At 50.2% G+C, this 23,516-nt stretch overlaps 1 protein-coding gene across 1 annotated transcript; it reads right to left on the bottom strand.

Moving 5' to 3' along the window:
- Positions 1 to 9,687: 9,687 nt before the first annotated feature.
- Positions 9,688 to 23,302, bottom strand: LOC115384041 (aryl hydrocarbon receptor-like). The gene is made up of 11 exons (XM_030086320.1): positions 22,802 to 23,302; positions 21,972 to 22,159; positions 19,148 to 19,266; positions 17,353 to 17,442; positions 16,664 to 16,799; positions 14,959 to 15,095; positions 13,674 to 13,879; positions 13,479 to 13,588; positions 12,562 to 12,703; positions 11,326 to 12,484; positions 9,688 to 10,008 (listed from the first exon to the last, which is right to left on the bottom strand). Exons 1-11 carry the CDS (start codon positions 22,840 to 22,842, stop codon positions 9,862 to 9,864), a joined length of 2,475 nt encoding a protein of 824 aa, XP_029942180.1. The 5' UTR covers positions 22,843 to 23,302; the 3' UTR covers positions 9,688 to 9,861.
- Between the last annotated feature and the right edge of the window lie 214 nt (positions 23,303 to 23,516).

Below are 23,516 nucleotides of genomic sequence, written 5' to 3'. Positions count from 1 at the left end.
AGTGAAAATGCTCTAAAAGTTAAACAAAAAAAAATAGTTAAGCATAAATGAATATGTAGTATTATTAATAAACAAACAGAATCATACTCAAATATGGTAATGTTTTTTTAAAAAAAAATTAAATTCTGAGCTGTAATACAGACAGAGAGACACAATTCAAAATATTACACAGACTCCATTGTACACCACTGCTGAGGAGCAGATTTGGCCTTGGCTCTCCAAATTGTATTAAATGTTGTTCAGAAATTGGTACATACACAAACATGGTTTGGAAATGCTGTAAAATACAAAATTTCTGGTCTGAAGTGAAGGAAGAAGTTGCTACTTTGTTGGGACATGGCTTGGAACTCACCCCATCTCAGTGTATTCTGGCAGCAAAAGTGGACAATGCTCGGGACAAGCATAATGCGAAACTGACTGAAATTCTCTTGTATGTAGCAAGAAAGACAATCCTGAAACTCTGGGTATCGAAGGACAGCCCCGACAGTGGAGGATTGGTACAAGGAGGTTCTGAGAATACTCCCTCTGGAAAAGCTGACCCACACGCTTCATGACAGCTTTGAAGGATTTGTTAAGACATGGCGACCCATTCTGGACAATGTGGCCATCGTTGGACATGTCTTAGACTGGACCCTGTTCTGATGGGTCATTGATGTTCCGGCCAGTCTGAGACGTACTGAAGCTGGCGGTGCAGAGGGGTGAACTGTTGGGAGTTTTTGTTTGTGCTTTTATTTATTTTATTATTATTTTTATATTCAGTAATCTATTTATTTTCTGTCTGATGCCTGCTGTGTGTTCTTATGTGTTCAGTTGTGGAAGACAAAAAAAAAAAAAAAAAAAAAAAAAAGTGTGAGGTGGGATTCTATTTTGTATTGTTTCGGTCCACAGACCTCAGTAAAGAGAATTTAAAAAAAAATGTAAATATAATTAGGAAAAAGGCAGAAATAAACCATAAACCAAACAAAAAAAATTCCAATAATGAAAATGAAATAGAAACAAAAATTTGAAAATATATCAAGCAAAAACGAACGAAGAACAATAGAGACCTTGCCCTCCGGGCATGGCGGCCTGTGGCCAGCATGCCCTCCGGGGCTCGGTCCCTAAAAAGTATGTTTAAAGTGTTTGCATGGGGAGAAAGTAGCCTGTTTCTTTGAAACAAAAACATAGTCAAGCTGTCTGTAATGTAAAATATCAAAGAAAAGCATGTTTGAATGGCTACAAATGATGATTTGCCAAATAAAGATGCAATATTATCTGCTGTGACTTTAAATAAAGAAAGATACTGAAACCATTGAGAGACAGATTTTTTTTTAAGTTTTTTAGCGTGATGCCAGAACGCTGATCCAGTATGCGTTCCTTCATACAAAATAATAACAGACATGTGGACTTGTGGGACTGTGACCTCTGACCTCTGCAGCTCTGATGAAGTGGCGACTCTTTCCTGACATGTGACGTGATTTGCTCTCATGCGTACGGCGGAGCGGGGGACGTATTGAATAGATGAGGAGCGGACCTGTTGTTCACAGAGAGGAAGATTACACTAATGCGTCCAAATCCCCAGCCCGGATAAACCACTGCACCCCCCCCCAACCCGGCCACCTCTGTGAGCACAGAAATCACAGCCAGGATCTCAATATTTAACCTAAATTCTGTTTTCCAGCTTTTCTTTTTTTTTTTTTTTTTTAGCTGAGTCAAACATTTGTGTCCTCTGGGATTAAAAAAACAAACAAAAAAGATTTGTGTGGTTCAGGATTTCAAACAAAACTGGAGCTCTGTCCAAGAATCTGCCCACTCAGTGGGCTTTGCGCTCATTATTTACATTCTGTTCATATCGAGGAAGAACATGCAGTCTCCACAGAAAGGCCCTCCAGCGTCACACGGCCTGTAAATCCCGACGAGAGCGGAGATGTTTTCTCTCTGAAGCTCCTGGGACCTTCTCTGAGGTGGTGCAGCCGTGTTGTATCGGGTGTCTGCACAGATCCGGTGTCACAGCTCTGACCTGAATGATGGAGCTTCAGTTTCAGCCCCACTGTACACACTCAGAGTGATTATCACTCTGTTCAGGGCCTCTGTTGGGGAAAAAAAAAAAAAAGGATTAAGGCTTTCCGTAAAATGCTCACAGTGGATGTCGGCCGTCAGCGTTTCTTCCAGATGTGTCCAGCTGTGTCGCCAGCCAGGCGTCAGGCTATCGGGGAGCAGGATTACAGTAAAGACCTGAAACACTGACGGCGGAGAGCATGAGAGCTGCTCCGGGCTCCATGAAGACGCTAATCGGTAATCCAAGGATTACCTCTGCGTCCGTCCACCACTACCACTGCTGGACCCGTCTGGAACGAGGCGCGTCCTCTCTCTTTAATCCCATTCTGAGATTCTAAGTTGTGTTCTTGGTGCTTAAAATAGAACATTATTGAATTGATGCGGTGGAAATGTTGGCCTCGGCCTTCAGCAGAAACTCACACTGACTGCAGGCTGAGGCCGTCTGGTGTCTGCTGCAGTTTGAACCGACGGCCAGGAGGGGGCGCCACAACACCTGCAGAAACAGGAGGCAAACCGACGAGAGCAAGACATGCCTTAACTTAAATGCAGAGGTCACTTCAGAGGTCAGATTGGTTCAATCATCCCTGGATCATATCAGCACATCTGACTTGGTGAACCTGTGGATGTGTGTGAGTGTGTGTGTGTGTGTGTGTGTGTGTGTGGTTGTGAGGCGTTGATGGAGGCGACAGCGGCGTGGCGGCTCGTTCTCGCCCCTCCTCAGATGCATGCTGGCAGCTGGGCCGGGGAGGCCGGCGGGCCGGGCCGGGCCGGCCGGAGCAGATTGTCGCTGCCGCGGCCGGGTTCCAGTCCTCAATCAGGTCCTCACATCTGACAGACAGGACGTCCAGCCGGGCGTCGGCCGCTTTCACACGTGACAACTAATCAATCATATGTGAGAGCGCAGGAGGGACACTCACAAGAAAAGAGAAAAAATTAAACATCTCAACAGCTGCCTTTAAATGAATAAACTGTCATAATCCGGAGGCGCTAAAATCCTCTGAAATCAATCTGCTTTGACAGGAATGACATCCATCACATGCAGACCCCCCGCTGAGCGTGAACCCATTCCTCATCACCACTGCCCGCATCTTCATCTTCTCTGCCATCATCCTCGTCATCATTTTCAGCTCAGCTTCGTCTGATTTGTGTGACAATATTGGGTGAAACTGAGAAGAAATTAGGCAGAATAAAGAAAAAAAAAAAAATGCTGCATCGGTCCAGTAAAATTCCAGATCCGTGCCGTGAGTGAAGTTGTTGCCTGTGAGGCGAAGACACACCTTTATCAGCTTTCACTCAATTCTACAACATTACAAACTGTAAAAACTCAAGGTGAAAGTTTTCTGTGATTAAATGAGCCTCAAACATCACTTGAAGCCGAGGTTCTTCCCATCAGACGCACGTTCAAACAGCGATGAAGACGACGCCTCAGTGGAAAACTGTGTGTGTGTGTGTGTGTGTGTGTGTGTGTGTGTGTGTGTGTGTGTGTGTGTGTGTGTGTGTGTGTGTGTGTGTGTGTGTGTGTGTCAGACAGAAATGGTTGATGAAGAAAGCACCTCCAGGGAAAACATTGGAGTGTTGGAGTGACACACACACACACACACACACACACACACACACACAGTCTCCAGGGGTCCCTGGTTGTCAGTGTGGATCCATCAGGACAACAGGAGGGGGGCCGTGACCTCCAAACACTCCTCTCTCCTAATTTCACTCACTTTTCTCCTTCGCCTCCTCCTCCTCCTCCTCCTCACTTGCACCTCCTCTTCATCATCCACCCTCCTCCTCCTCCTCCTCCTCCTCCTCCCCTTCATCTTGAACAGATCTTCGCTTTCTGTTTTATACGTCTCTCCTTCATCGTTTTGCTCCCCTGTTTGCGTTTTCATCCTGATGCAGAGGTGGCCGGTGCTTCACCTCCTCCTCCTCTTCTTCCTCCTCTTCTTCCTCCTCCTCCTCTTCTTCCTCCTCTTCTTCCTCACATTGTGTTTGTGCTCTTGTCTGTTTCCTTGAACTCTGCACAGCTTGTTTATTCAGTATGTAGGTCAAGGTTGTGCTTCTGCTTTCTAACGTGGACAACAAGGAGCAAGTAAACACACACACACACACACACACACACACACACAGAGTATTTTTGGCAGCTCAGCATGCGATCGCCCCTTGAGATGTCAGAGCTTTTAGGTCAGGCCGATCTGTGAGCTTCAGCAGCTTCCTGGAAAACTGAAAAAAAAAAAAAAAAAAAGGAAAAAAGAACTGCAGAAGGAAGCTGAAAATACTCTGAATAATTCAACATCTTTGTATCAAAGTCAACGCAACAAACACACACACACGCGCGCGGAAAAGCTGCGACATGAACACAAACGGCATTAAAAGGTGATGTTTCGCTGGCTGCGTTCGCCTGTTGGTTCAGATTGGGGTTTATAAGACAAGAGTGTTTCCATGGCGTCTTCGTTTTGGTTGTTCTCACACACAAAAGCAGACGAAGAGACTCAACAAGCTCAACACAAATGTTTGTTTTGGCTCTACTTTCATAAATAATTGACCGAATGAGGGTAAGAAGATGGCGATTGTCTCTGGGCGGCTTCCTCGCGGGTGACTTGCCGCACATCTCACGCCTCCCTGCCTCAACTCTCGGTGGGATTCGGCGGCAGAGGGACTTGACCCCTGACCCTCCGCAGGCTCAAAGCTCTACTCAGAGATGATTTACAACCCGGTTCCTGGAAAAGAACCAAGAACCATCACAGGAGCTTTGGGTCTGTTGGTTCAACCGGCTTTACCGAACGTCCCTCATGCAACACACGGCGAGAAGGAGAAGCCCGATTCTCACACCCCAAGAGTTCCACACAGAGTTTACCAAACTCTCCGAGGTCCGCAGGTGTGAGAGAAACGAGTAAAGCGGTAAAGAAAGTTTTCTGCTCCTTCAGCAGGGGAGCAGTTGGTGGTTTTGGGCTCGTGGCGTCGATATTTGGCGACCTCTCCTCCCGCTTCAGCTGCCCGGGTCACTGAAACAAACACGCTGATCCAACCCGCTTTGACACCCTGACACAGGGGACGGTGTGTGTGTGTGTGCGTGCGTGCGTGTGTGTGTGCGTGGGGTGGAGGTTAAAGGTCAAACCGTGTGGGTGAAGATGATCGGCGAAGCGTCACACGGAGGGAAAACACAGATTGTCCCTGCTGTCAAACACAATCACGGCAGAGAGCGACACACACACACACACCCCCGTCACTCCGTCTGCTGTTTCCTGGCTGACATATTTACATCCAGCGAAAACAAACCGCTCGTCGGCTGAGAGCCGGCTCCTCATTTGTACCTGCAGCGTGTGGGTGTCGGTGTGGCGGAAGCATGTGTGTGTGTGTGTGTGTGTGTGTGTGTGTGGTGTGTGTCACGGTGTCGCTCAGCCGTCCCGCCCGGCTCCGTGGCAGTTTGACCGGAGCGCCACGCTGGGGTCAGGGCCTGCGGGCCGAACGCCGACACTCAGTAAAGGTCAGGACAGTCAACCGCAGAGCCCTGCAGCTACACACACACACACACGCACACGCACACACACGCAGTCCTCTGGAGGAGGTGCGACCTTTCGGCAGGTCTTCTCAGGACAGGCTGACAGCAGGTGGACCAAACAGGAAAACTGCAGAGATTCATGTGAATTAAAAAACTAAAACTTCTCTCATATTTCCCTTGTTTTAATTGTTGATCTGTTTGATTTTTGCTGCTGGTGAAACAGTGTGTGTAACAGTGGAGCTCCCCCACAAACACAGCTCCTGTTCATTGGTCCCCATCACCGAGTGTGTGTGTGTGTGTGTGTGTTTTACCTGGATACAGGAGGAGGGATCTGCTCGTGGGAGTGGAGCTAATGCACATTGACAGGGGCGCAGCGAGAGGTGGGGGGGGGGGTGACCAGTGTTTCCTGCTGCTGCTCTGTGGTTGAATATAAAGAGGAAAAGAATAACAGATAATAAAAAAGGAGAAAAACAAAAAAAAAAAAAGGCATAAGCCAGCTGATTGTTGTTGATTTCACCAAACCAGAAGCGAAAGCCTGGATTGAGTTGAACAGGTTGCAGGTGGCGTCTGAAGGAGGCGGCTCTCCTCGCTGAAACCAGGTCAGCAGCTCAGCACAGGAGCGGCAGTGTCCATATTTTCCATCAGGGAAACGGCCTGAGTGGTTATAGATGGCCGCTGAATATTTCATGTCTTTTCTACGCCGCGGCGGGAAGCGACACACAAGCGGCCCATCCAGGTGTTAAACACATGATTTTTTTAACAGAGGCCCGATGAAAATATGATGTGGTGAGTCGAGCGTGAGGCCGATCTCAGATTTAAGATCTGATAAACGAAGAAGACCTTCATTACTGTGTCAGAAAACATTTGGGTTCACGGTCCATATACAGCCTAATCTCATCTTGAGTGGGCAAGAAACAAAACAAAAAAAAAAAAATTACGACTGGAAATGAGAACAATCTCAACACAAAGCCAATGAAAATGATACTTTCTGCTGCAAAATGCAGTAAAATGCCACAAACAACCGTCTCCTTGCATCACGCATGCTTCGACAGCAGTGCTGACCTGTGCGGCACGTAATTTGACACCAGCCTCAGCGTCCTGCGGGACGCTGCAGCAGAAGTCAACCTGAGATGTGTGTGTGTGATCATCTTTATCCCCAGTTTGCCTCTCCGTCTCATCAGATCGGAGCTCTTCTGCTGGAGCTCTCCCAGCGGGCCTCGCCGGCGGCGGCGGCGGCGGCGGCCTGCGGGCCGCGTGGAGCAGCAGGAGCCCCGGGAAGTTAAAGTGGGACACACAACATCTTGCTTGGATGATTGATCACGTCACAAGCGGGCAAAGTTAACCGGCTGAGGACTGCGGGAGAAGAAAAACTCTCATAAATGATTCGGGCAGGCTCATTAAAGATGCAGCCATGGCGGCAGACGGCGTCCCGGCCTCCATCCGTCCTGCCTCACAGGCTCTCACATCTTTACTCTGGATTAAAACAAACACTGTCCGCACCGGTGACTCCGTCTCAAACGTAATTGTGGTCTAAGAAGCGTTCGCTCAGAGGACGCCGATACACACATTTCCCCTTCGTTCTGGCGGTATCAGTGTGTGTTTGTTTGCTTTCACCGAGGCGCCGCTTCACACATCTGCTGGTGCAAAAAGTGTGAGAGGGGGGAGGAGGGGGAGGAGGGGGAGGAAACGGACAGAGGGCCTCAGCCCAGCAGCTAAAAGCTTCCTCAGGTTGTTGGTGGCGTGCGACACTTCAGTATTTAAAGTCTCTGAGGTTTAACACATCCAGATATATAAGTGTGTGTGTGTGTGTGTGTGTGTGTGATACTGTGGATCTCGCTGACTTCTGCCACTGTTCCTCTACAGCCTCACTGAGCTCAATGCACAAAGCAGGAACTTTTATTGATTATAAAATCTGACGCGTTGTTGACATTTCTCCATTTGTTCATGTTTTACTTTCCTCTCAACATTGTTTTCACGTCATGTCTAAACTTTAGCAATATTCATACCGTTTTATACTCCTGCTGTAAGTTAATATCACAAGTTTGCCTCAGAATTTTACATGCATCTTGATGCACCGCCTTAATCTTGATTTGATCAATGTTTTGAACACACCTTACAGAATTCGTGATGAGTATTTGACTGAAACACTAAATTTACAGTCGTACCAAACTGTTCGTTCCACCCTGCAGCAGCTGAACCTGAATCAAGGGGAGGACGAGGAGGGGCTCTACACTGACACCTGCTGGACAGGTGAGGAAGGGCAGGTACCTGGAAAGACGGGAGACGCGCTCAGGAGTCAGAGAGGAGGCCGTGTTCGCTGTGATTGCACAAAATCCTTTTTATTTCCAGGATCCGAGAGCACCATTTCAACACACGGCTCCACCACAAACTGCATCTCTTCTTCTTCTTCTTCTTTTTTTTTTTTCTTTAATTAAAAAAGTCTCTTCGCATACAACTACGACTTTTCAGTGATAAAAGTAGCAAAATAAAGTCTGCGTGCCTTTAAAAATAAAGAACACCAACGAACAGCTCACGGACGGTTTGGTTTGGAAGTTCGATTCTTGACATGACGACGGCGGAACGGAGGTCAGCCCCTCCGCCTCTTATGGCACCATGATGTCTGGAGCTAAAGTGACAAACCGCACGGGAAACAACAAACGAACATACAAAACACCGGATATTCACACAAACATGGACTCAGAAAAAAAAAAAAAAGCTTCTTTTTGTTTTCAACAAGACTACTTTCAGTGCTGGAGACGAGAGTTTCTAAGCTGTGATTTTAAAGTAGTGCTTGCATTTAAAACACATTTCATACACACGCACGCACGCGCACACACACACACACACGCAGAGCCTTGATTGTCTTCTATAAATCTTTTCATGTTAAATAATCTGTTTTATAAGAAAAGTCTGTTTACAATTAAAACACAAAAGCTGGAAGAAAGAAAATGAGGCAGGAGGCAAATCAGTAAATGCATTTCGTTGAGACGATCGGATAATAAACCACTTCATGGAGGTCAATAAAAGCTTTCAGGTTGAGAACGAGACATTCAACGACGGAGCAGCTGTGGACACGCGCGTGTTCACCTGTTTCTCTTTTGGTTTCTGAGTCGGTGCTAAATGCTGTTCTGTCTGTCGAGGAAGCCCTCCGCGTTTTTTATTCTATTTTTTTTTACTTTGAATAGTAACGTCCAAAACTGAGAAGGAAAAAAAAAAAAAAAAAAAAAAAAAACCCACAAGGCTGATGATTAAGATACAAAACGACTTCAAAGTGCCACTTCTGGCATAAATATGGGTGAGAAGAACTAAACGATTAAATGCATAGTCACAGTCAGGCAGCGGGAGGGGAGAGGGTGGGAGTCAAGGCCTTCACGGGAGATTTTTCACACAATGTCTCCGGTCAGGAAAAGCAAATGCTTCTTGATGTTTGATCGTGACGCCGCTGACGGACCAATCAGACGCTCTCTGACCGATCTGTAACGTACATGTAAGAGCACAGCATCGTGGGTTTGCAAATGAAAAACCTTTCCACTTTCTTTTTTTTTTTTTAACTTCTTCTTCTGCGTCAATCTCATCTCAACAGCAGGAACGATGAAATGCTTGCGGGGCGTGTAAAGCAGCAGGACGGGTCTGCTACCTCTACGACTAAACTAGGTGACAGACGAACACGCATGTTTAAATAATCTGTTGGTTTCCCACTCAATAGAGTAAAATCTCACTGCTGGAAGGGGAAGTATGCAGCCTCGTCTTCACACGGGGGCACGACGGCCTTCCGAGTTCCATAATGTGGGAAAGGCGGACGGGATCTGACAAAAAGCGGTCTGATGATGGCGGATTTCCAGTTTTCAGTCACAGATGGCACACACACACAGCAGCAGCTTCACATTGTGTGGAGATCCAGTTACTTGGAGACGACAGTCGAACAGCGTCTCTCTTCTTCTTCTTCTTCCTCTGGGAGTTTAAAAGTGTATTTACAGACAGAAGAGTGATGGGTTTTGGCTTGAGAGCAAAAAAAAAAAAAAAAAAAAAAAAAAAAAAAAGGTTCAAGAGGAAACACCTGACTGAGCAAAATCACAACTCTGATGCAAAGAAAAGCTTGAGTGAGAGCACGACTAGAAAACACAGTGTGACATGAAAACAAAACAGAAAAAAAAAAAAAACAACAAAAAACATTCTTCCTGGTTTGTGGAGCTCCGGTCGTCTGAGTGGCACAAGTGGGACGTCTGTCCGATCAAACGCTCCGGAAGGGAATGTGAGCTCAAGTTCTTCCTCCGACCCTCTCTGATCTGCACCTCCTCTTCTCGTCGGCTCTCCGCCGACGCCGCGTCTCCTCAGAGGAGGAATCCGGACTTGTGGGGGTCCTGCAGGGCGGGGCGCGGGGCGGGCAGGTCGCCCGCCGTCACCGCGCTTCCGTTGGGCATCAGACACGTCCTGACGTACGCGGCGTTGGCGGCACTGAGGAGGCAGCCGTTCTCCAGCTGGGAAAAGACAAAGAGTGCACGTTTTACACACACACACACACACACACACACACATCTGATAACATGAAGCTCTTGGAGCTCGTTTAAACGATCAAATGGAGATATTTTCTTGACTATATATAGAGTGGCCCGAGGTTTAATAGATGGGACGCCCGTGGAGCGCGGTGCACCTCCTCCCCCTCCTCCCCCTCCCCCTCCGACCCCGCGCCGCATTAGGTAATGATGACAGTCAAATTGTAGGTCAGCGCCGCTTCTGCTCGACTGGCCGGCCTGCCAGTATTTTTCTTTCAGCGACAGCCAGTGACCCTGAAGAATAACAGTGGAGGCTGAATGGGGCGGGGATGAATGGATGCCTGCTGGGGTCGGCCATTTCTGGGGGCCGACCTTATTCTATTCATCACTGTACGCTTTGCTCACTAGCGCCGTCCCGTCCCTTTCTCTCAGGTTTCATTAGATCTCTTTTGTTATCTTCAACTTTGTGTTTTCCCCCCCCCGACACAGCAGCGATGCTCTTCACGCTCGGAGAAACAGGACGGAGCGGAACAATTAAACAGAGAGCGAGGGAGGAGAGCGTGGTGAGGATGAAAGACGCGGGGCACAGGAGCCCCACCTGGTCCTTCGTAACGGTTAATTCGACGCGTCTGGAGATCTTCAACTCAGTTAACAGTAAACAGCTGTTCTGCTTGCGAAGTCTCATCTAAACTGCATCTTAATCGAGACTGGGAAAAAGCTTGAGAACTGAAAATTCCTGCATCCCGTGAACACAGCACAGTCTGTTTGACGTGATGGTGAGACTGAACGTCGTCCCACACAGCGACGAGGGAATACAAAGTGGCACGTTTCAATGAAAGACAGCGGATGATACTGAAGTCAATAATTCACACACACTGGCGGCGAGCGCAGAGCTCTCTGTGCGCAGCGAGCGGAGCTGGAGCCTCCCTCAGCCGTCTCCCTCTCGTCTTATTTACACGGCGTGTCCGGTCACGTCGCCGCGGTTTGCAGCGTTCCGGCCCCGGGCCCTCGCATGCTGAGTCGGAAAAACTCAATTTCGACGACGGCGAGAGAGAGCAGCAGAGGATTGATGGGCTGCGGTTGTGAATCCTGCCACCCCGGAGCTGCTGATGCTGGTGGATAGTGGAGAGCAAAGCGGCTCCGGGTTCAAATCAATAGTGTATTTTCCAGAGCAAACAGTAGGAAATGAGGCCACTTTGTTTGCTTTAGTTACAAGTCATCTGGAACATTTTCTGATGACATTTGAATCATTGACCATTCGATAACTCGTGAAAGACGGTATTAGTGCCCGGCGCCTCCTACCTTGCTGTGAGAGGAGTCTGGCGTGCCGCTGAACATGCTGTAGGCCTCTAAGGACGGCTGGGACAGAGCCAGGAGCTGCTCCAGCTCCAGCGCGGCGCCGTGGCCGGGTCCCTGGGGCAAACACGGCGGCGGGGCCGGGGTCTGCTGCTGCAGCTGGTCAAAAGGCGCGGCGGTCCCCGGACGCTGGTAGTCCCGCACGGCGGAGCCGCTGTAATCTGCGTGTCCGTTCGGGGCGTAAGACCCGCTGGTCATCAGTCCGAGGTGATTCAACAAGGCGTCCTGGCTGGTTTCCTGCTGGGGGGGCGGCAGGTGGACCGGGCGCGGGTCCCGCCGGACCCACTCTGGGCCAGGATGAGAGCGAGTGTGCGTCGGCTCGCCGGCGCCGACGTGCTGCTGCATCTGCTGCGACAACCGGACGATGGGCTGCCCGCCGCCGGCGGGTATCGAACACGGCTGGTGGGGCACGCTCTGGCTCGAGGGTCCGCTTTCGCTCCGCCGCCCTCCTCCTCCTCCTCCTCCTCCTCCTCCTCCCTCCGTGTGGAGGGAGTCGTGGATGTAGGAGAGGATCTCGTTGTTGGTGAGGAGGTCGCCGAGGTTGGGGGTGTGGCCGGGGTCCAGCTCCACCTGGATCATCCTCTCGTCCAGCAGCAGCAGCTCCAGGTCCTCGGCGTTCAGGCCCAGGTTCTCCAGGGCGCTGAAGAGCTCGCTGTTGGAGCAGGTCTCCTCCCCGTCCAGGGAGAGAGAGTCCAGGGTGGCCAGCAGGGGGTCGAAGCTGGGTGTCTTCCCGTTGCACTGGCTCAGCTCCCCGTTGGGAAAACCGTGCCAGCTGTCGGCGGCCGGCAGGCCGTCGGGCTGGTCCTGCGGCTCGGTGAAAAGGCTGCCGTGGTAAGACATCTTGACCTCCGCGTCCGGCTGGCTGATGTACACAGACTCGTCCTGGCTCATCAGCGCCCCCAGCAGGGACTTGGGGTCCAGGTAATCTGAAGAGTTCTTGTCCACCTTGCTTTTCTTGGACTTGCCGCCCTTGGCTTTACCCGGCGGGGCGTCGGGGAAGCCGTGCAGCGGGAAGCCGGTCTGGTAGAGCAGAGCCTCTCCGGTGGCGAAGGTGAAGGGCAGGTGCATGGACCGCTTCCTCAGGTGCTCGCCTCCTTCCTCGTCCCTGCGGATCAACAGAGACATTAGCAGACTAACAAGGCGACGGTAAAACTCCGTCTGGAGCGGAGAGACGCCACTCACGCCAAAGGCCTCTGGGTGGAGATGATGTAGTCCGGCCGGCCGTTCTTGTAGACCAGCCGGGCGTTGGCCTGGACCCACTTCCAGCGGTTGTCCTTGGTGAGCAGCCGGAAGACGGTGAGGCCGCTCTCGCCCGTCTTGATCACTGGAATCGCATCAGACGGCGGGTTGGAGGCTCCGTGTCGCACAGCCGGCGGCGTGCGAGACGGGAGCCGCACACTGATGCTCGTAACGAGCAACCAAAAACACACACACGCAGCTCCTCCACCTCAGCTCTGTGGACCAGGGCTGAGCCGCAGGTTGTGTTTTTTTTAGGTAGGGTTAGAAACTGAGGAAACTCCATCAGGTGTATCACCTATCTATAGGATTTCCCGTGGTGTGTAACCCAGAGACGGACCCTCCTGTCGGGGGTCTTTGTTTCTGTCTCCCATCTGTGTGTGCAGCCGAGCATGGCGGAACGCGGCCGTACCTCTGCCTTGTATGTTTCCAAACGCACACGCATGTTATTTCCCCCTCCCGTATGCATCGCTACATGCACAGTGTATGTGTGTTTGTGTGCGAGCGTGTCTGCTAGCAGGGATGCGGGCGTCGAGGGCGCCATGGCAACAGCTAACCGGGTCATCCGGTACATGAGCTAAGTAGGGCATCTGAGTCTCGCCGGGAGATTTCCTCTGTCCGCGGCAGACTGGCGCTCACTGTTTGTTGCGTGTATTACAAGCGCACTGCTGAACCGGACATGACACCGGGTCTGATCCCGGACCGATCGCACTCAAGTTCCCAAGCTGCGACGGCGTGTATCGATTAGCGCCGCCGCCATCAGTCTGGTTCCAGCTCTGGTTCGTCTCTGGAAGCCCCGCAACGGAGAGGTTTCTTCTGGATTCCTCTCAGGCGTTTCCAGCTTCACTCCGTTTGTTACTCACTTCGAACGTGGTTCTCGGCGCAGTACAGCATGTCGGCGGCGTGGATGAACTGGTATCCAGAACCTCGAACTCTCAGCTCCGCCTCAGTGTATCCCAGAACTATTTTACCCCTGAAAACACACACACACACACACATGTGATTTATGACACGAACCACACACTGATGCTTAATGAATGGTGTCAAAAGGACGTTACTTTGCATCACAGGCCATCGGGGTGAAGTCCAGCTTGTGCTTGGTCCTGAAGATCATGTTCCTGGTCCTGATTTCCAGGATGGCGGGAGGCTGGAGGGGCGTGGCGACGGCGAACAGAGCCAGCTGAGGGGGGCTGCTGCCTTCGCTGTCACCCTGCTGACGGCTCTGGCCGTGGAGGAACTTCAACCTGCCCTGGATGTTCAGAGCCTGAGGAGGAAGCGGTTCATAGTATCACGATGAGGCCAAATGAGTCCCGATCCTCTGAGAGCTGCCGCGTCTCCGCCTGTCGACCGCCATCAGTCTTGTTTATCCTGCCGGCGAATGCGGGGCGCAAAACCACTCCAGAGCGCACCGTGAGCACACGGGAACGCACTCGAGTCTCGGGCTGGAAACACGTTTACTTAGACTCTGCACTCTGCACACTGTGGGGAGGATCTGATGGTGGAACTGGAGGGCGAAATAAGCTGGTAGCAAAGAACATCGCAGAACAGGAGACATGTTTTATAACAACAAAACTATGATACAGAGACATTACAAGTGTTGTTTCCTCCCTCCACAGACTGAACTCTGACAGCTGATCCTCAAGAACACAGCGAGCTTTGCACCGGCAGCGACCCGCCGGGAGAAAAACCTGAAAACACTTTCTCCGTCTGCTGTCCTTCCCTTACCCCGCAGCGTCTCGTGTGAACGCCCCCCCCCCCCCCCCCAGAACCTTCTGTTAGCTCTGGTTAATTGACCTTGGTGGGTTTAAGAGCCTGCAGCCGTGATGTCAGGAATCTAGCTCTGAATAGCAGGGGGGATTACGAAAAACAAAGCCATAACCACCAGTGGACAGAGGCAGAAACCTGGCTTACTGCTCACGCAAACGCAACAGGAGGGAGCCTGAAGAGGCGAAGGTTCGAAACCCTCTGGGCAGGACCGCGGGCCACGGTCAGCTTCACCACTCCTGTTCAAAACTCAAGTTTTGAAGACAGGCCTCCCGCCACCTGAACTGTCGCTCCGTCTCTTATCATTATCACATTGTTTCAGACGGAGGAGAAGAAGAAGCAGGCCGGGGACCAAAAACCCTGACTAAGCAAGTTTTTTCCCTCCACTCTCATCTCCTGCGGGTGGTGGGAGGATTAAGGCCTTTTTTCCCCACGACCCCGCGGTTCTCTTAAGGCGGATTATGGGAGTAAACGGTGGCTTCTGATGGCTGAGGGCCTGAGGTGGCACGCCATGCCGGCGGCGGCGGCACAGACGGGCCTCAAAAATCACCGAGCGCCGGGAGGGCGTTCCATTCTCACCAGGAAACCGGAGGAGTTGTCCAGCAGACAGCGGAAGCGGCAGATGAAGCCCCTCTCCAGGAAGGACGAGTTTTCAGGCGGGAGTTGGTCGGGGTTGTAACTCACGAGGCCGGACGTGGTCGGCACCGAGTCGCCATCTGAGGACGATAAATACAAATTTTGACACCATATTTGAAAAGAAATTCGACTTTGATTCGTTGCCTGTGTGCATGTTTGTTTAGTTATGCGATTGTGTGAATAGAATAGAATAGAATAGACTTTATTCTTCTCACAGTGGAGAAATTTACAGGCGCCCGAGGCCCATAGAACACACAGGGGGGTGCAAAAAGTAACGAGAGGTGCAAATAAAGAACAAGTCACAGTGCAAATCGTAGTAAGGATGATAATAGAGAGCTAAAAACAGGAAGAAAAGACTGTATGTACAACGTGAATCTTAAAATACAACAGGAACTATAAGATATTTTAAGTTCAAAATGCTGCAGCAAGAGTTCTCACAAGAACCGGCGGGAGAGATCATATCAGCCCGATACCAGCTTCCCTTCACTGGCTTCCGGTTAAATCTAGAACAGAATTTAAAAATCCTCCTCTCAACCTATAAAGCCCTGAACAACCAGGCCCCATCATATCTTAAACAGCTATTAGCCCCACACCGGCCCAGGAGAACGCTTCGTTCTCGGAGCGTGTGGAACCAGCTCCCAGTCTCTGTGAGGGAGGCTGACAGTCTCTGCTTTTAAGACTTGGCTAAAGACCTTTCTATTCAATAAAGCTTACAGCTAGAGCTGGTTCAGGCCTTTCTTGGAACGCTTTTCTAGTTGTTGCTGTAAGCTCCCAGTTCTGCTCCTTTCTCTCGTTTCAATGTAATGTTTCATAACTATGTGTCACTGAGGATTGTTCCTCTTGTAGCCTGCAGTACTACAGTATGTTCTCTCTGTTTATACATGAAATGTTTGTGGATAAAAGAAGCTGTCTGTCCTATCTCCTTCTCTTTCTGTCCCCTCGCCCCAACCGGAATGACAGAAAGCCGCCACCTCTGGGCCTGGTTCTGCAGGTTTCTTCCTGTTAAAAGGGAGTTTTTTCCTTTCCACAGTCGCTTATGCTTGCTCATGTGGATCTGTTGGGTTTCTCTGTGAAAGTGTCTTGAAATGACTATGTTGTAATTGGCACTTTATAAATAAAGCTGAATTAAATTGAATTGTGTGTGTGTGTGTGTGTGTGTGTGTGTGTGTGTGTGCGCTCACCCTGACCTAACTCCCAGTGACAGGTGTGTAAATGCACGTGTGTACAGTCCGCATAGAGCTCGGGTTGTCCTCTGCTATGATGCTTCTCCAGGTTAGTAACATTGACAGAGTGGGCACGAGTGCATGTATGTGTGTGTGTGTGTGTGTGTGTGTGTGTGTGTGTGTGCGTGTGTGTGTGTGCGTGTGTGTGTACACTACAACAACTGTAACATCCACAGCAGCTCTCAGGAGGCTTTTTGTCAAAGGTCGCCTCTTTTCACTTCTCTCCCACCTGCAAATAAAGGCTTTCACCTCCACTCTCTGCTGGGTTAGAAATGTGTGTTTTTGTTTACTACCTTGCCAACTCACAAACACGAGAGGCTTTGATGGACGGTTTGGAAGGAGGAACGTCTCTCAGGATGTGGAATTTTGAGGTTTTTTTTTTTTTTTTCCCCCCATCTCTCTCAGAGTAAAAGCACTGTGCTGACCTGGCGGTCCGGCGGGGGCTCCTCCTCCTCCTCCGGGGCCGGCGGGGGGGTTGAGGGCCCAGTGCAGGTTCCTCCTGAACTCCTGCTGGTCCTCGGTGTGGATCAGCTCAAACACACTCTGGTGCATCACGTCAGTCTGAAAAGCAGAGAGGATGAAAAGCTTTAACCTGAATCAACCTTCCGTTTTCTATGAGGACCTGCAATAATCATCCAGACTGCGAATGAGAGACGGTGTTGTGTTCGCCTTGAAGTGGAGTCAAAGGAAAAAGTGTTGCCGTGTGTTTAATCTAAAGAGGCGCAGCAGAGCCAGAGGCCGGACCTGGATTGTGGATTCTACACTTTTGTGAAGCTCCATCTGAAAGTGCGCTCTGTGTGCATCTGTCAGACAGACAGACAGACAGACTTTGGATAATTTGATAATCACATTCTTGAAAATAAGATTAGACTGGAGGACGCAGCGCTTTGTTGTGGAGCCAATTGGATTAAAGCTCTCGCTCCATATGTGCATTTCTTTCAATCCTTTGAGTACCCACAACAAAGCATTTGCTAGTTTCTTCCCCGGAGCCACTTGCTGTGAACGCCACCTTCAACATCAACAAACAGAACCCGAGGTTTCCTCGATCCCTTCACGTTTTCAGCTCAACAGATCTGGGGATGGGCGGTTTATGGAGACGACGGAGATCCCAGACCTGATGGAAGCCCAGGTAATCCTGTATGGTGTGAGAGCAGAAGAAGATGGTTCCCTCCGCCGTCACCACCAGCACGAAGCCGTTCAGAGCCTGCAGAGGAAAAAGAAAACCATGTTGACTGATAATGCTGAGGTTGTTGGGAGACCTTGGATATCGAGGTCGCATCAGATTTGCTGAGATTTAAAGATCAACAAAGGGTTAAAGGAAAAAAAAAAAAAGGAACAGAAGTGGAGATCAGTGAGCATGAAAGACAAAGATAGCTTAAAAAAAAAAGACTTCTCCCCGGGGCAGAGAGAAAGGAAGAGGAGGGGATGTCAGTTTATAGAAAAGTCATGTTGAGGAGGGAGGAGGAGGAGGTCGCTACTGGATGACTAACACCTCCATCACTGCTCCTTCTCTCCCTCCTGGCGCCGCAGGGCTCTGCGGGGAGGTGTTGACACCGTGTCCCGCTGCCGCAGCCACAGCGGCGTCCTGCCAGCCTCCGCCCACACCTCGCTGATGAGGATGAGGATGTTTCCAGAAAAAAAACAACAACAAAAAAAAAACACACTCCTCATCTACCTCAGACGGCTCTCTGGGAGTCCTATCGCTGCCGTTGGGTCAAAACGAAACATTTCTTTATGAAATCCATTACATGATGTCAAAAATGCATTAGCATGAGGCCTGAAGCAAGACGGCGCTCAATAATTTAAGATGTGGAGGTGAGGAGGGTCTCGCTCAATATTGTGACTGCGCGGAGGCAAAACTCCCAATTTCCTCAAACCCCAACCCTGATCGGAAGGAGGTCGCGCGTTTTGGACGATCAAAGGTTTGAGCTGGTATCATCGCTGTGTGACACTGATAAATGCCGTAATCCGTGGAACTGAGGTGACTTTGGGACGGAAAAACACCTTGAAGATACACACAGGGACATTTTTACAACCCTGGGAGACTCAGGTGCAATGTGTTTAGCTCCTCTTCTATTCATTTCATTTTGTAGCGGCACGTTTAGGACCAAGGTGAACCTCACTGCCTCAGGTAACAATGTGCGCTTCAGCCGTCACATCGGGAAAAACATTAAATACTTGAAAGAAGGAAAAGACGCGTTACATTTGCAGTATGTGGCCCCACCCTGAGCTGCCCGACCCACACACACACACACACACACACGCACACACACACAGACTTTTACAGTAGGCAAAGCAAAGAGAGGCGTACATGCACAGTGTATAAATATTTACTGCAGATCCGTGTGTCTGCAGAAAGCCGGGGCCTCGCTCTGCCGCCGGTGTTGGGTCAACCTTCCTCCCTCCCGAGGCTCAGACAGAGTGTGTGGCACAAACAGACAAACTGTTTGTTGTCTGTGCCGGCGTCGTCCCTCAAACACAACAACAACCTCAACAACAACAACAACAACCGCAACGGCGGCAGCTCTGCCAACAAACCAGCAGAAAACTCTCCGCTCTGCCTCAGAGTTCATCGTAAAACGTTTTAATGTTTCATCTGAGCTCATCCACGCCATCTGTATCGTCTGTGATGAGAACACCCCGACTGCTTTTATATTTCCAACAACACTCATCGCTCATCAATCCCCCCCCCCCAAGCCTTGAATAATAGATGTGTTCACTGGCTCTGTATAATTCATGGCCCAGTGTCTGTAATGGACAGGAAGCTGCGGGCCTCCATCGACTGACTGGCGGTGAACAATCGGTGTCTGCCGCCGCTGTTTCACCCGCAAGCCGTCGCCAAAACAAAAACCAGGTGGAAGACGCAGGAGGAGGTCAACAGGTGGAGCTTGTCTGTGGTTCTCGCCCACCTGTAGCAGCAGCTCGCCCTCGGGTACTCGTCCGTCTGGAGGTCCTGCAGCCTGGCCGCCGCCGCCGCTGTGATCGCTGCTCTTGTTGATGCCATTGGACATCCGGTCTTTCAACGCCACTGAAAGAAACAGAGATTTTTTTTTTTTTTTTTTTTGAGAATGTGCTTTGCTTGATCCAGACGCTGATTTGAAGTGAAGTGCACCTCGCGCCGGTCTGTTTATAAAGTGAGACCAGCAGTAACAACACCTTTACCAGAGGAGTCAGGACGATTCTAAAGCAAACAGAGGCAAACACTGGCCTTTTAGAATCTACTGAGTTACTGTGACTGAATTATTTAATTTACAGACAGGCAGACAAGGACCCCGAGGGGCTTCGCCGTGACCTTTCACCCTGGAGACAAAACATGGGACCCGGCGGTCCGCCTCGAACCCCGAGGATAAAATCTCTGAGCGAGCGGAGTCTGTGGGAAAACAAAGGGCCCCTCTGAGGCGCCACCGGAGACGCTAATGTAAGAGGAAGTCCGCGACAATACGGAGGCCGAAGGTTGGACCAGTTAAACTGCTCCTTCTGATCGCGGCCCAGATTCCCCGCGGGGGATCAGTGGAGCTCTGTCGCACGTCTTCGTCATCATAAATTGGAGATGTTGTGTCCGGAAGCCTCGGAGGTAATTACACCGGACAGAAAGTGACTACGGGCTTCAGCACGGACCCAACACCGAGTCACCAGGAAGGCAAAAGGCAGAAAGAGAGAGAAAACTGAAAGAAACTATCAATAATTGAGAGCTAAAAGAGCTGGGAGAAGTATTTGTGCCCTGACGTCATGACTGGGAGCCGTCGGCAAGGAAAAAAAAGCCCGAGGCGACGGAGAGGAGGAGGAGGAGGAGGAGGAGGAGGAGGGACATCTGTTGGCACAACGGAGGGCGGCGAGGACACAACAGGCGATTAAAACATCACAACAGAGTCAATCTGTGCCTACAGCCACGTACGGAAACCGCTGTACGCCAGGAGAAGGAAATACATCTATTATTCACGCGAAATACATGTTGTTTTGTTCTGCGGCGGTTCAAACGGGCCCCGATCGGCGGCTCCCTCGGCTCCCGTCTGAGAAAACCCGAGCGCAAAGCTGCGTGTGAGGCCGAGCATGTGAGAGGCAGCCGCCTCCTTCCCGACACTTCAGCGGAGACTTCACCGAGCGCACGGCGGCAGACACCGGCCCCACAGCCTCAGCCGCCTTCACTCACACTCACTCGGGTATAAACAACATGACAACGGGGTTATTGTGATCTTCAGTGTCAGATCAGAAAAAGGAGCACACACACACACACACACACACACACACACACACACACACACACACACACACACACACACACACACGCGCGCGCAAACAGAGAACACAATGTTGTCGTATTACATAAGTAAGCAATAATCTGGTTTGAGTACTTGACAGATGGCTTCACATGGAGACAGATGTGAACTAAAACACACGCGCGCGCACACTCTCACACACACACACACACACACACACACACACACACACACACACACACACCTCTCGCTCAAACGAAGCATCTTTATTGTGAAGCTGATCAGTTCACCCCATCAGAAGGCTTTAAAACTCAACCCCACTTCCAGAGGAGTCTGAAAATAGAAAGAGACGAACAAAGTGATCCCATCAGGCCGTGCGGTGGCTTCATGGACGTCTGCGGCTCCTGGGTCTCACTGCACAGTGTTATTTTTCACAAGCCATGAGAGGTGGACTAAGCTTTGTTCAGTGTGTGCCCCCCGTTCCTTCTTCAAAGGGTCTTTGAGTGGATTATGGAGCTGTGTTTTTATTCTTTGAGGCTTCGTCTCCTCCTCCCACCTCCTCTCTCGCTGCCTTCTCCTCAGACCTAGATCACAGCGCGGCTGAGACTTTGGGACAAGGGTCATCGCATGGCCACGGGCGAGAAGAGCTGACCTACAATACGAGACGTGAAGTTGTGAGTAGGGGGGGGGGGGGGTCAACCGGGGTTCAAGCACTTTGGAGAGAGATGTGTCTGCTGGCCTGTTTCTGCAGGACGAGCACGTGACAGAGACGTCTGAAGTGTTATTGATCTCAGTGCTGAGAGCCTGCTTCGCTAAACTACTGAAAACTCGACAAGCAAACAGAGCACACACACAGACTGGCGTCACAGAGCGTCCTGTGATGACCAACTTTCTGTTTACTGTTTTTGGACAGATGTATAATCTGCTCAAAACACACACACACACACACACACACACACACACACACACACACACACACACACACAGAACCCAAAATCCATCTGCTATGCCTGTAAGCCTGCTAACTCCTCAGCAAAGGCAATCCTCTGGACTCCAACGATTCTTAAACAGTCCTGATCTACAATCAGAAAAAGCTCAGAGAGAGAGGTCACGACCTCCAAACACCCCTCATCCCAAGAAGCGCCGACCGCCACACCTGAAACGACCTCCATCGTGTCCCCTCTGTGGGATGAATACTTCAGGCTCATTCTGGCTGAACTGTTAAGAGCGAACAGCTGCTGAGGAACATTTCAGAGGATGTTAATCAATTAATCTGAAAGCTGGTTTTATAAGGAAAAACCATTTCATATGAAAAAAACAAATAAGTCTTCCTGAAGTTCCCTGTCCAAACCCGCCACCAGAAACCCTCTGCGACCTTATCTGAGAGCGCCAGAACAAACCTCCCTGCCTCTTCCTGCATGTTTCCTGTCTGAGCCGCGAAAAGCTCTTCGGTAAAACATGCAGGAAAGAAGCGAGCAGATGTTTTTGGACCAGTTTCTCGCTCTGTGGGTCGTACCTGAGAAAAAGCTCTTGGTGCGCAGGTAGCTGACGCTGAGCCTCAGGATGGACAGCTTGTCCAGGCTGGCGATCACGTCTTCCGGGAACGGCAGCAGACTGGCGAGCCGGTCCAGCTCCGAGTTCAGGCGGTCGCGGTGGCGCTTGGACGGGTTTGACTTGGCACCTTCAACAGGGGTCGGCTTGACTCTGGAAGTGAAAACAGAACAGACATCACTTCAAAACACGGATTACTTCGAAAAGAATATCTAGCGCCTGTGAGGTATATAAAAGGTCCCATATTACTGTTAAAATTTTCCAAAAATGTGAAGCTAATTACACCTGAATTCCTGTATAATGATATTTCAAGATTTCTTTACTCATGCCAGTTTTTCCTAATCCTGTTCCCCACTGCCAGTTGAATGCTGAAATGCATACAGGCATGCAAATGTCTGAACTAATGTAATCTTTATTTTAAAGTTGAACACATCAATCAGATGCAAAAGATGGAAGCAACACCTTCATCCAGATGACACAAACAGGCTTTAGTGGTTTTAGTCTTTAGTGGTCTGTTTTAATTCCTCCAAAGAAAAATATCATTTAGGGTTAACTGTGTAGATGTGAATGTTTTGGGTGTCACCTGTCCTGACCCACTGTCAGGTGGAATCAAATCAAGCAATGTAAAAAAAAAAATAACGCATCAAGAACTGCAATTATATATTAAAAGTGAATGGATTGAAGATTGAAATATGCCCTTTTGATCCTAAAGGTTGCACAACCCCAGCATAAATAAACATGTTTGTCTGGTGTGTTGTTGACTTAGTTCAGAAGTAAATAAAAGCCCCACATTACCCCTTCTGAGCCGGTTTTCTTCTCTTCCGTCCCGCGTACATGTTGGTGAAACCTTTATTCACGGATCCAGCCTCTCCGGTAGAGTCCAGCAGAAACCGGGTCCAGTAGAAACCAGCACCGAGCGAGTCCGGTGCTCAAACCCGGGTCGACTCACGACTAACGGACGTGAGAGAACCGTCAGCGGGACGTCCGAAAACCCGCAAAACTCCTCTTTTCAGGTCTAAATCATATTTTAAGGTAACAAAATTCGGCTAGGCGCGTGTTTTAAATAAATACAGAATGTGTTTAGTGAGTAAAAGTCAAGCGTATAAACAGTAAAATCCTCCGGTCGGGACCGGTCAGAGCGGTTAAGGTTATCCCGTCCATGGCGCTCCGCCGCCCGGTGCGTCGACTCCAGCGGACGTCCCGCGATAAAACACCCCGGTCCGGAGCTCACATCCCGGGGGAGCGCGTCTCACCGGCGCACGGTGGACACGAACCGTCAAATCTGGCCGGCTCCTCGTCCTCCTCTCCGCCTCTCCCGGGTCTGCGCTCCGCTGCCGCTCCTCTCCTCTCCTCCTCCGCCTCCTCCGTCCTGTGCGCGCTCCCGCCGCCGCGAGTTGAGTTCGGGAACGCGCAGCAAAGGTCAAAGGTTAACGTTGAGAGAAAAAAAAGAGACTGTAAAGATATTATTCTCCACAGATAAGTCTGTGAAAAAAAGAATTTAAAAAAAACT

The sequence above is a fragment of the Salarias fasciatus genome (assembly GCF_902148845.1).
Source record: "Salarias fasciatus chromosome 23 unlocalized genomic scaffold, fSalaFa1.1 super_scaffold_20, whole genome shotgun sequence".
Lineage (NCBI taxonomy): Eukaryota > Metazoa > Chordata > Actinopteri > Blenniiformes > Blenniidae > Salarias > Salarias fasciatus.
The sequence above is the reverse complement of the archived record's forward strand: the minus strand, read 5'-3'. Positions and strand labels throughout refer to the sequence as shown.